This window comes from Montipora capricornis, chromosome 9 (genome assembly GCF_036669925.1).
Source record: "Montipora capricornis isolate CH-2021 chromosome 9, ASM3666992v2, whole genome shotgun sequence".
In the NCBI taxonomy this organism is placed as follows: domain Eukaryota; kingdom Metazoa; phylum Cnidaria; class Anthozoa; order Scleractinia; family Acroporidae; genus Montipora; species Montipora capricornis.
In genome coordinates, this window is record NC_090891.1 from 16,234,943 (window position 1) to 16,248,048 (window position 13,106).

Below are 13,106 nucleotides of genomic sequence, written 5' to 3' on the forward strand. Positions count from 1 at the left end.
CTGCGGAAGATCCCAGATGGAATGAATGGATGCTTTGTGTTGTAGGGAAGCTGAATAGGCCACCACAGATTATTGTCCCTAACTGGAAACCACCACTCTAACATAGGTAAATAGACGAGACAGCCAAGAAATCCAGAGCTGCAATGGGCTGGACTAGCCAAATAACCTCAAGTTGCCTTGTCCTGAGTTTTGTTACCAGGTGATATAGGCTTGAAGAGTTGTCGAAAGTGAGTTGTCAATGGGCGTCTTCTAATTCCAATACAAGGTTGTGCCGGGGAGCTAGAGGACTGTGTCAACTGACAGAGCACTGTGCTGTGACTGGTGTTGTAAACTGGACTGTCAATAAGGGAGCGTATTGACCGATGGTGGTTTTGACTTTGGTTGCCTTGAATGCTATTTGAGTCACACCTCTCAAAAGAGATACTGACCACTGGATCAACACTGCATGGTTCTTCCCTTGTAGGTTGAAGCTTTTCACAAAGGCACTTCTCTTGATCAGCAGGTTTACTTCTCTGTACGTCATATGGATGCTCTGGTTCCAGCCTCTCAACAGAGGAACAAACAAGTGTATATTCCCCAGGGCAACTTGTGTCCTTTGTAGGAATTTGATCATCTTCATTGGCTGTTAGCTCTTCTTCGTCGCTGTCAGAAAGGTCTGGATGGATGGGACTGTTGCACAAAGTTTGTATACCATCTGATGATAATGGGCTTGGTACCAAAGTTGTTTCACTTGGGGAGTGAGTAACTTCATCTGTATTTTGTTCATCTTCCAGTACTTGAAACATTGGCTGGGGTACTGGTGTGGGAACTCGTTCGCTTGTGGTAACTGACACTGTCGCCGTCTCTGTTTTTGATTGATGCAATTCAGCTTCTTCCTGAGGTGATGATGAGTCAAAAGCAATTTCACGTTTTTTCTCTTCCTTTTCAGGTATTTTTTGCATTTCCTCTCTTCCCTCAGTGGACATACTGTGAGTCAGGCTTGTCTCTGTGTGTTCATAATGTGCCTGTTGATCAACAGTCTCTGGTCTATTTTGAATGAATGTTGCAAAATGCTGAGTAGGCTTGGAATACTGGGGTACAAACTGAGCATGCTGAACAGATGGCACTTCATAAGCAACAGGTCGTGTGTGAAGCTGAAAGGATGGTAAACCCACTGGTGGATTGTGAGGACCTGGTAAGCTATGAGCTGGGAACCCTGAGTTAGCCACTGGTACATAGTCTTGATGCATTACATATGGCACATTTGATGGCTGTCCAGTACCAACATTAGGTCTAAATCCTCTATTTGTTTGTACAGGGATATACTGCTGTGGAATAATGTTGTATGACTGGACTGGATTATTGTAGTACATTGCATGGTTGGTATGCTGTACTGGAGGGGGAGGGGGAGGAGGGGGAGGAGGAGGTGGGATGAAGCAAGGCTGATACTGCATTGTAGGCTGTGTTGGATAGGGCATCATGTTTCCAATGACTGCTGGCTGGGGGCTCTGTGCAGGAACATGTGTTGCCCACATGGGCACTTGAAGACCAATTACAGGACCAGACCCATGACCATAAGGAGCTGCCGGCTACAAACAAATAATTATACACAGGGTGTTTATTTGTTGGATTATTATAGAAGTTTGCAACTTCAATATGTTTGACAGTTGTCCTTTATCGTTTACTTTACAACTGTAATGTCTGTATCTGTGTGCTTGAAGGATAAGCTGAGTGCATTAGCAAAGCAAGTGGTGATTTTCCTTACGATATTCTATAAAATCACAAACAACTTCAACAATTCAATGGTGCTAAGGACCTCTAGTAAACTATCATAGGCCAAAAGCAAAAAAAAAGGGAAATTGCGTGGAAGTGCAAATCTTTTTATCTCACTGCCGTCAGTCCTTTAAGGTGGCTGAACACAGTTTTTCCATGGTCAACAGTATTCACTGAAAGGCTGGCACAGATTTTGAAAACAAAGCAAATATGGCGAGAATGGCAAAAACTTTTTTCTCCTTCTTGTGATGGTCTCGGAAATGTGGTCTAAATTCGCTTACATTGCCTGAAAATCCTTCAGAGAAACCCAGCAAAAGGCTGCATATGCTCACTTGCTCATATATTTGAGACCGACAGCAGTTGGCTGTTTTGCCAAATTTCTCCCAAACCCATAATTAGATTGAAGAAATTTAGAATTAAAATTGTTCTGCCTACAAATATATTGTCTTTAAAGAAAATCAGAAATTTAACAGACAAAATTTTGGGAAAACTGAAAAAACATCTATCAGCGAATTAAGAAAAATCTGTCTGTGTAGAGGTGTTTAGTGTACTTTATTTCAATTATTTTAAGTAAGCAAATGCTGCAAAAAAACTAATGAGAAAATTTTGCATAAATGAAGAATAAGCATTCTCTAGGCATAGTATTAATCTAGATGCATTTCCATGGCAACAGCCTGCAGAGAACATTAACTGTCAAAGATAACAACCTACATGACCAAGTTTGAGCTTCCAGACAAATGCTGCATCAATATGGCAGAAATGGCAGTATGAGAGCTCAAAAACTGAATTCAGTTACCTTAAGGTTTAAGCATTTCTGTGGGAGGCGCAGTGGCCTCATGGTTAGTGCGCTCGACTCCGGATCGAGTGGTCCGGGTTCGGGGCCTGGCAGGGGACATTGTGTTGTGTTCTTGGGCAAGACACTTTACTCTCACGGTGCCTCTCTCCACCCAGGTGTATAAATGGGTACCGGCGTAATGCTGGGGGTAACCCTGCGATGGACTAGCATCCCATCCAGGGGGGAGTACAAATACTCCTAGTCGCTTCATGCTACAGAAACCGGAGATAAGCGCCGGCCTGATGAGCCTTCTGGCTCGTAAGCGGAGACTTTACCTTTACCTTTAAGCATTTCTGAGTTTAAACCAATGTATATAACTGGGCTAACAGCAAGTGATTATATCTCTTTAATTTTCCATCATATTCTATTTGGAGTTCTATTTGCAGAAAACTGTTGAGAAAACTCAAAAATACTTTTATTGAATTTTTAACCTACCTATATCCCTAAACCTGAAACACTGAGAAATATTTGAACTTTGCATTCCCTGTTCATTTAAACACAAAACATTTCAAATGCCTGAGTGCCATTAAATTGTTGTTGAAAACTCCTTGAAAAATGTTGGCTCTGTGCATTCTCACTTGTGTTTTCTCTGAAAAACATACCAGTTTGGCCAGTGTTGCAGGTTCTTCCTGGAACATTCCTTGCATTCAAACATTTCTATAAATCCTTGCAAAATGACATTTGTCAATGCAAGGTAATTTTGACCCTTTTTACTTTCTTGACGGAGCTATGGCGGCATGATCACGTTAGATAAACATGGTTAAAAAACTAGAGAATTTGGAAGAGGATACTTACAGACATTCCAGTGACTTGTGGCGATGGTTGAGAGGGAAACTGCATGTGAGGTGGAGGCATCATTGGTGCTGATGGCGCTGATGCCGTGTAAAGATTTGGTGATGGAGTTAACCCTCCTGGCGTTGGCGCAAAGAAAACAACTTGATCGCTTCCCTAAAAATAAGGTAACATTTCTGAATGAAAAACCACCACATCTATCTTACCAGTTGTCCTTGTTCTACTGAAATCGTTCATTTTCGGACCGCAAGAATGTAAATTTTCAGAACTTCAGCTTCAACTATTCGAAAACGTTCCTGCTTTGTTTTAAAAACACTCCCTCCCCCAACCTAATTAATTCAGTAAATTCACCATTTGTGGAGAAGGGACTGCATTCGGTGGAATATGGCCGTACATAGCTGCATTTCCTCAGGAAAACACAAACTCGGATATCACTGTTTGCCCGAATATAGTTCCAACCAAAGAGACAATCGGCATGGAGAAACTCACGCAGATTCATTGAGAGAAGAACTTGATGCGTCAACAGAGCCCTCATTTCTATTTGCCAGCGTTTTCTTTCAAAGTTATTGTTTCTCGGGCTTTTTGGTCAGCGGGAGAGCGCCCGGAAAGACTGGGATATAATGGCCTCGACAATGGCCGCCGTTTTTACTGGGTTGCCTTTATGGCAATCCCAGTCGGAAAATGGGTGGAATTTCGTCGTTTTCTTCTTATTAGAGACCTTAAGATTTGAGAACGGCATGTTCTCCTAGGACGTCACGGCATATAAAGGCCTGGGGCGAGAACGCCGTCCTTTTCGCGGGAACTTTAGACTTAAGAAAAGATAAACACGACGGGAACTTTTTCTAGCGCCTTGGTCGAGAATGGCGTCCTTCAGGAAAGCGCGTGACGAACTTCTTGTAAGTTTTTGCGAGGAAATAATCAATGAGGATGAGTTTCTCATGTTGTATGATGCTAACAAATCGAAAAATCCAGAGTATCCTTTTTGGAATTATGAAAGATTTACGTTGCAAGGTAAAAGTGAGGCCGAGTGTAAGACAGATTTACGTTTCGAAAAATACGACATTCCTCTCTTGGTTGATGTTCTTGGCTTGCCTGACGAAATAAAGTGTAAACAAGGAACAATCTGTGACAGTACTGAAGGATTATGCATCGTTCTAAAAAGGCTGGCATACCCTTGCCGCTACAGCGACCTCATAAGCACTTTCGGCAGACCTGTCCCTGAAATCTCCATGATAAGTAATACAGTCATTGATTTTATATTTGAGCATCATGGTCGTCGGATATCAGAGTGGAATCACACTATTTTAAATCCCCATGCATTACAGACATATGCTGAAGCTGTTTCAAATAAAGGTGCGGCCCTCGACAATTGTTTCGGCTTTGTGGACGGTACAGTTCGTCCAATTTGTCGCCCAAACACCAATCAAAGAATTGTTTACAATGGGCACAAGAGGGTGCATGCCCTGAAATTTCAATCAATCGCCATTCCAAATGGACTAATTGCCAATCTTTACGGTCCTGTTGGTAAGTGTGTTTAATTATAGCTGTATCGTTCAATTTTATTTATATTTATAAACAATCAGAAGCTTTAGCAGTGGGCTCTACTGTTACAACACTGCAGGAATTTGAACACAAGAAAACCTACTGGAGACCTGGGTCAAAGTACCTCTAGTACATACTTCTCATATGTTGTCATATACAATCAGTGAACAGTAAAATAGCAAACATGTGAGGACCACAATGAAACAGGCAGGAACCCTATAACATAGGGTCATCTTTTGTAGCCAAACAGTACAACAGTAAAGATAAATAGAATGGCAGCTTTTATCAACAATTATTAATAATTTTCACCCCCCTAATTCTACAAACCTTTACTATTTCCAGAGGGCAGAAAGCATGATGCGGGAATGCTACGAGACTCAGGACTGTACCATGATCTCCAAAGATTTGCTTTCTCCCCAACTGGGCAGCCTTTGTGTATATATGGGGACCCAGCCTATCCTCTTCGCGTACACCTCCAAGCTCCATCCTGACTCCCCCAATGCAGCAGTTTAACAGTTCCATGAGCCCAGTGAGAAGCTCAGTGGAATGGCTGTTTGGGGACATAATTAATTATTTTTGCTTTCTCGATTTTAAGAAAAACTTAAAAATAGGGCTCAGCCAAATAGGTAAAATGTACATTGTTTGTGCCCTTTTAAGAAATGCCCTTACATGCCTTTATGGTAATACCACTTCCCAGTATTTTGATTTGGACCCACCCATGTTGCAAGAATACTTTGCTTGATTTAATTATTGATGTAATATGACAAAACTTTATTTAATCAACACAACTTCAGTATGTAAACTTATGGCACAACAAGATTGAATAAAGAACGAAATGGTTGTTCAAGTTTGATAAACCTCCATTAAATGGAGTTTTTCTTAACAATACAATGAATTAATACGTAAAAAAAGCTGTAACAAATAAGATTATGGTATAATGTGGTAAACAATGGAAAATACTCCTGAGTGCAGGGATCTAACTTTTTTGGTTCATAAGTTTGTCAACAACAGCCATGAGGATCTGAGATTGTTGCTGCTGCTGGTGGTGCATTAGCTCCATCATAGATTTCTGTTGATCAAGATAAGAAGCCAGCTTCTTCTCCTCCAATTCTTGCTGCTTTCGTCGTATTGCTAACTCTTCTTCTCTCAATGCCTTCTCGCTTTCAGCTTTCTCACGCAGAAATGAGATTGTTTCATTGCCACTCCTTCTCTTTTTCTTCATATGGTTTTCCTGTTCTCCTTCCTCGACTGCTCTCTTCTGGGTTTCTCCTAACTTCTCCATGGCCTTTTTTCTTATACTTTCAGCTTTCTGTTTATCAGTGTCCTCTTTCTCTTTAATCACTGCTTCATCAATCTCCTGGGAGGTGGAAGCGACTTCCTCCATTTCAATAATATCAGCCAGTGCTTGGTCCAATTCTGTAGGTTCAGGTGACACTCCAGTTGACCTTTCTTCAGCATTCATCTTCTTCCTGTACCTCTTAATTAATATGTTGAGGTGATCCCGAACTGATCTTTTTGTTACAAAAAAACGCACACCACTTGTGCTATTCAGGTTGGTGCTAATTTCCTCCCACAGTTTTCCTCGTTCATTCGAATTTCTTTTTGCAGAAAATGGATTCACTGAGAGAACTTCCCTGCACAGCAGAATGTCATGCTCTTTGGTCCACATCTGGACCCCTGGAAAAGCTGGCACTCTATTAAAAGAAAAGCAAATATCACTACAATAGCCTACATTTCAAGCTATATTTCTTCAGAGTTAATGCAACTGAATTGAACAGCATTAGTTGCTGAGATTTTTATGTTTGATATGCTCTAATATAACCAAAGCAAATTAAAATTCAACAACCACTTCACGACAAATCAAACACCATTTCAATTGTAACAAGTTTCAAAAGTAGGTATCATTTTGTTCAAATTGTCCCACAGAAAGACATATATGTAAAATCCTGAACTTAAGGAGGCTCGAAAGGGTTTTCAGCTGAGCGCGCGCGCGTAAGCCACACACGCAATTCGTAAGCTGCTAGCGTCAGCTCACGATTTAAATGGATCACCAGAAATAAACAAATACCGCTAATTTCGCTTACCTTTCTCCAATTTCTATATACATGGCATATAAATAGACATCGCCTATTCACGAAAACTACGAAAATTCTACTTAAACGGTTTAATAGTTACTTAAATCCGTTTGTGTTGACCTGTAGCTCCACTCGCGCGCGGACTCGAATGAGCGGGTGACGCATGCGTAAATGCTGATCTTGTAACCCCCTAATTTTTCATGATTTTGCAACTTTACTCGTTTATATCTCTGCTTCTGGACGGTGAATTTTTTTCATTTTTTGCATGTTAGCTTAGATTAATTTAAACCGTTTGTCCTTCAAATTTAAAAAAATTCTGTAGGTGAAAAAAATAATTAGAGACACAATTCAAAAAAACTTATTTTTCTGAAAAACTGACCTACAGATTTTGTTGAATTTTAAATATTTTAGAGAGTATTTCTAACATTATCTGGTAACGATGAATGGGAAAATTTCACCGTTCCGTTTCTTCAAAAAGGACCACAAAGGTTGATTTTAAGGCTTAAAGAAATGCCTAATATCGTTGCCATGGTAACATTATTTTGGAGGAAAACATAATGTGAGAAATCTACGATAGGTACTTAATACCCTGGCCAAATTTCGTCTTGATATGATTGCCCTAACTGTATCTAAGGACAGAATATGTTTATTTGTTTGAAAAAAGGAGAAACTATTTCGAGCCTCCTTAACTGGTCTTTGATAGAGAGAAAAAATTAATGTCATGGAGGCTTTATAAATAGCGGCGAGTATTCTTTGCATTGTAGTGGAATGAAACTTACATGGATAATAAATATGAGAGCCTTAATTACGAGAGAAATAAATATATTACAGTACTTATCCAGAAAACAAGCATCTCCGATATATCTATTCTCAAGCCGCGGAAACGGTGTAAGAGCAACCAGTAAATTACAAAGTCATGAATTTAATCAAAACATGGCAATCAGGAGGACAATATATCGAGACTTCAAAGGAAAAATTGCAGCGCTCGAAAACATTTGATTAGGCTCGCTGTGAGAGTTTGACTACTGATAAAAACTACACTCTTCCTACATCAGTCGATCTCTCACATGGCATGATAAATTGATGCTCAACATGATAAATTTTTCCATCCCGTTAATAGGCAAAGTATGTGGAGTCTACTTACTCGGAACTGGAATCCATCGTCTATCTATCAAATAACAAGCACTGTTAACAATAGAACATCCAAAAGCACAGCGAAAACGGCGAAAGAAATGAATAATTTGAGCTCCAAAAACAAAAACATACTCACGTTTTACGTAGGACGCGAAATGAAAAAAATGGCGTACTCACTAAATGTGAAACGCCGTCCCATTCACACACAGACATGCGCAGTGACATTATCAGGCGAAAACGAACTTCCGGTGGCGTCCTAGACAGATGACGTCCTCAAATCTTAAGGTCCCTATTGTTATTACTGGGTTGCCAGTATGGCAATCCTCCCAGTCGGAAAATGTGTTTAATGTGTTTGTTTTCATGTTTTTCTTTTTCTTTTTCTGTCATGAAAAGTCTCTCCTGTCCCTCCCCTGCTAAGTAGTGTCTTTGTGCGTAGACTCATGCATAGATTTTATGCCGTGGACACAGTAGAATATTTAACGTAACCTGCCAGGGTGTCGAAAGCCGTAGTGACGCGAATGGCGTTTTAGTGGATACCCCTTATGGAGCGCAATAATGGCAAGTCAGTTGGATAAAAAAGACAGGCGGTGAAAAATAAATATGTGGGATCTTCAAAGCGACGAGTAATGGTCTTCGACAACAATTGCATCTTTCGCCGTCGGATATCACAAAGTGAGCTTTGTTTCTAATGTTATTTCGCTAACTGTGGTGTTATGTACAAGGCTGAAGAGCCAAATGGCAAATTCTGTAGGGGTTTCGAAGGAATCAAACACTTTGAATGCATCACCTTGTTTACTGAAGTCGCATCTCAGTTGCCTGGCAATCTACTTTTTTTTTTTACTCAACTCTGCACAGTCTTCAGGTAAAATAATGGAAATGTGGCAGTGAAGAATTATATGAAAGAAGGCTTGTTGTCTCTTTTGTGCTTCATTATTCACGGTAAACGTTCCTCCGAAAAGGGTTTTAAGATCCTGAACTGTGAGAATGAAATTTATTTAATTGCTGTTGTTTCTTGTTTGCACGCACGCAGTAAAAATAGAAAGGGTTTTTTGCCGCTAATAGCAAATATTTTGTTTGTTTCAATACATTTTACGCTGGAAAAGGTTTTTGTGACAATTTTTCGTCCAGATGAACTCCCAAAAGTAAAGCTTTTTAACGACCTCTGTCAAAAATTTGCATAAGAAGCATTACCACTCGCACAGGAAATTTAGTCGCTGATTTACCTCTTCGTCGAGGTCTCGTTAATATTTTATTAACTGTGCTGTTATGTACAACACTGAAACCAAACGGTATATTCTCTGGTAGCTTTTTCGAGTTGGATACCAGAGACGGAACCGAACACCTTGAGTAGTCTGTGTTTAAAATTTTCTGGATATTTATAATTTTATTTATTTGTACTCAACTCTGCACAGCCTTCTGGTAAAAAACAATTTGAAATTTGACTAATTCTTGTTAGTCAAGAATTGTTTGAAAGAAAGCTTGTTGTTCTTTTTTTGCTTCATTATTGAAAGAAATGGTTCTTCAGTGAAGGGATTGATCAACATTGTTCCCGAGAAGAGCCCGGCCTCGGGTCAATAACCCGACAAAGAAGGCTTCCCGACCCGACGGATGAAATATAAATATTCAGTTAAATATTACAACAAAATTAAACGAGCGGTACCGAACGGTTAGTGCGAAGTTTTACACGTACGAGGACGTACGGTGAAAACATCCTTGGTCCAGAGCGCTGATCAACAGGATTTGTTTCAACATCATTTGCCAATCTTAAAAGCAAAGGAAAATAAAAGCGACAAAGGCAAATAAATTACCATGGTAATTTAATTGCTATAATCGTCCTTGTCAAGTGTCAAGTGAAGCTATGATCTTCGCAGTTATGAACGCAATTTTTACAATTGCGTAGAGAAGCCTGAAAGCTTCATAGCTCAGTTGGTTAGAGCGTCGCACCGGTATCGCGAGGTCACGGTTCAAACCCCGTTGAAGTCCTGAATTTTTAAGGCTTCTCTACGCAATTGTAAAAATTGCGTTCATAACTGCGAAGATCATAGCTTCACTTGATTTCATATCCGCAGTTCATATATGATTCATTTCATATACCATTTCATCATTGATTCATTCCTCACGGGACCATTAGAACCCACAAATGACCAGCTCCCAACGTCAGTGGCTTCATCGCTCAGTTGGTTAGAGCGTCGCACCGGTATCGCGAGGTCACGGGTTCAAACCCCGTTGAAGTCCTGAAATTTTCAGGCTTCTCTACGCAATTGTAAAAATTGCGTTCATAACTGCGAAGATCATAGCTTCACTTGATTTCATATCCGCAGTTCATATATGATTCATTTCATATACCATTTGATCATTTAAACGTGCTTGTTGTTGTAAAGTAGGCAGGTAAATTGCATCCAGATAACATAGAAGCAACAAAATAGACCAATACTTCCGTTTCATTCGCAGCGAAAATTCTATACCTTTCGCAAAATTGTTGTGCAGCCCGTACGTCTGTCCGTAAAAATGTGAACTTTCACAGCAAAGCGACATCAAAATGGCTGACTGATCCGCTAAGAACGAGACACGCGACTTACCCTTCTCTCGCCGTCGACGATTTGGGATATCGACCACAGATTATTTTTATGGGAGTGGGTCAACGACATACACCTTATTCCAAAATGGCCGCCATTTAAATAATCTTTTGTTTTATTCAATAAGCCCTTGATGCCTCGTTCTTAAGCTTAAAGTTCAAAAGAATATTTTATCTTGAACTAGACAACAAGGGCCAATTTGTATCCGCATAAATCAGCGGCCATTTTGGAATAAGGTGTATTTCCCAGTTTTTCTCAAAAGACCAGCAGACTCACCTACCCCTAGATGAAATATTTCGAGATACTTACCCACCACTACGCGGTGGTCTAACAAAGAATTTGAAGAATTTGAAGAATTTTCAACCTCTTTTGCGTCAAGCAAAGCATCTCATTGTGTCCGACCCTTTGGAATATTGACATCTGACACCGGAATTTTGATCAGGATCTGTTATGTTGCTTACTTGACGGAAGATGCCCCATTCTAATCCTAATAGTTCTCCGTTCTTCGGACTTCGCACTAAACAACGAAAAACGTAAATTTCTTGGCTAAAAAGCGACGAACGGTATAACATTCAGGAGTACCCAACGGAGCCGCTCTGCAAAATACCCGCTCTACAGGGCAGAATTGCGCTGGCTGGGAAACTGAACGTTCGCTACTTAACTTGCTGGAAAGTCTCTATATAAGCACCACGCTTGCTGGGAAATTACGTTGCAACGCGGGTTCTGGCTAGACAAAAAAATCTCTAGTTTGTAGAGTTTGTTTTTCTCGCGGTAACCGTACTATAAAAAAATATATCTATCTTCGCACTGTTGAATAGTTCCTCGTTTTACAGGGAAAGTAGAGCGAGCGAAACATGCAATTAATTGAGTGTGAAAATCAAGCCACGCGAGAAAGGCGAAACGCGATCTCGCGCAAATACCTTTGAAATCGCCCTAATTGAGTATTTTGCCAGTACAATATTTTGTGCTATCCATGGTGCTAATTATTGACTGGGGTGTGTCAATGTTAAGTTATGCAATAAAGCAAGGCATACCATGCTGTGAATTCCTGAGAAATAGTTTCAACACACTGATTTGAGCGCACCACTGACGGTCTCGTATTGTTTGCCCGGTTTCGCTTTCGGTTTACATTAATCTTATTGTAGCTTGGAAGAAACCTCCTGCTTGTTTGGTTCGATTGTTGGGTTTTTTGTCTAGTTAGCGCCTACTGGCCACTGATCGATCCGTATCTGTGAAGTCAGCCAAAAGTTAAGGTAAGCGAAATCTTGCGTTTTTTGTCTTATATAGTCAGTTTAGGAAACGCCTCTGGAAATATTTTTTCCAAACAGTTCTCTGCCGATAGACGACGCATAGTCTTTCCGTTGAATATAATGCACAACATTAGCAGAACATATTCAAATCTTACTTCATATGTCCAGTCTGTATGTTTGTAATTGGGTAGGCTGGAATTTTCCGTTGGAACTATTTGACAATGGTCTCTATTTTAATATACTGAACATGTCTCATTTACCCTGCGGTTTTGCTTTATAGAGGACAAGAAACTAAAAAATTGTTACGTTGTTTTAGGGAAAGAAATCCAAAACTAAGTTTTGTTTAAATGCACTCTCCCTTAAGATCCTATAGATCGGGGCGGCGGGAAACGTCGTTCAATTGCGGTCATTTTGAAGGCGTAATGACCTACTGGCTAGATATCTTTTTGATCTTTGAAGATTGCAAACGGTAAGAGAATTTTATGTTTGTTCTTCTTACGCGTACTAGACCGAATTTTCCATCGAAATCGAGAGTCCATTTAACTGTTACATAAGGCTAGAGCAATTTTTCGCCTTGAAATGTGGCATTTCAACGCTCACTGAGGTGGACTGTGCCGTGAATTGTATTTGAGATCGCCACGTAGCCATGTAGCTGAACTGAGGGATGAAGAGCGATTGTTCGTTTACCCTAATTTCATCTTAAGTTTGTTTATGATCAGTTGTAATGGAGTGAACCTTATTACAAGTTTGTCCCTCTGATCTCGGGAATTTTGGAATCTAGTTTTCGGTTTTCTTTCTTATGTTTTCTGATTCGGGTCGGTTCGAGTTGATCCGACGTGGACTGGCGGTCCGAGTCAGTTGATCCGATCCGATTTTTGTATCTGCCTCTGTAAAAGGCCACCGAGGGCTCTTTTCATGCAATGTCACGTTTTATAAACGTTTCCGTTTATGACTTCGCAGATCTGCCACACTGTTTGTTTATTGTTCCGAGCGCTCTGGATATGATCTTTCACTGATTTCTGACTTAACCGTACAATTAAAAAAAAAAAAATGCACTGAAGCAATATCTCCGGGCTATTTGGGGCAGCGCAAGCAATGTTTTCAAGGTTTTGTTTACGTTAGGAAATTAAGATCGTTATTTTACTTTTTT

The 13,106-nt window shown here is 40.2% G+C and overlaps 2 protein-coding genes and 1 pseudogene across 2 annotated transcripts; 1 reads left to right on the plus strand and 2 right to left on the minus strand.

Annotated features, from left to right (window-relative positions):
* Positions 1-167: 167 nt before the first annotated feature.
* On the minus strand, positions 168-3,914 carry LOC138017350 (bromodomain-containing protein 4-like). Its single transcript, XM_068864455.1, has 3 exons — positions 3,804-3,914; positions 3,383-3,535; positions 168-1,568 (listed from the first exon to the last, which is right to left on the minus strand). The coding sequence occupies exons 1-3, from the start codon at positions 3,912-3,914 to the stop codon at positions 168-170; spliced, it is 1,665 nt and encodes a 554-aa protein (XP_068720556.1).
* Positions 3,915-4,239: 325 nt separating this feature from the next.
* LOC138017827 (uncharacterized) lies at positions 4,240-5,663 on the plus strand (annotated as a pseudogene).
* A 234-nt stretch (positions 5,664-5,897) lies between these two features.
* Positions 5,898-6,590, minus strand: LOC138017351 (DNA ligase 1-like). The gene has a single exon (XM_068864456.1). The coding sequence runs from the start codon at positions 6,588-6,590 to the stop codon at positions 5,898-5,900; it is 693 nt and encodes a 230-aa protein (XP_068720557.1).
* Positions 6,591-13,106: the final 6,516 nt, after the last annotated feature.

Coding starts and splice junctions, on each gene's coding strand:
- LOC138017351 (XM_068864456.1), bottom strand. CDS start 6,590: ATGTGGACCAAAGAGCATGACATTCTGCTGTGCAGGGAAGTTCTCTCA.
- LOC138017350 (XM_068864455.1), bottom strand. CDS start 3,914: ATGAGGGCTCTGTTGACGCATCAAGTTCTTCTCTCAATGAATCTGCGT. Junction 3,536..3,803: donor GGGCAAACAGTGATATCCGA/GTTTGTGTTTTC, acceptor CCTTATTTTTAG/GGAAGCGATCAAGTTGTTTT. Junction 1,569..3,382: donor CACAAGTCACTGGAATGTCT/GTAAGTATCCTC, acceptor ATTTGTTTGTAG/CCGGCAGCTCCTTATGGTCA.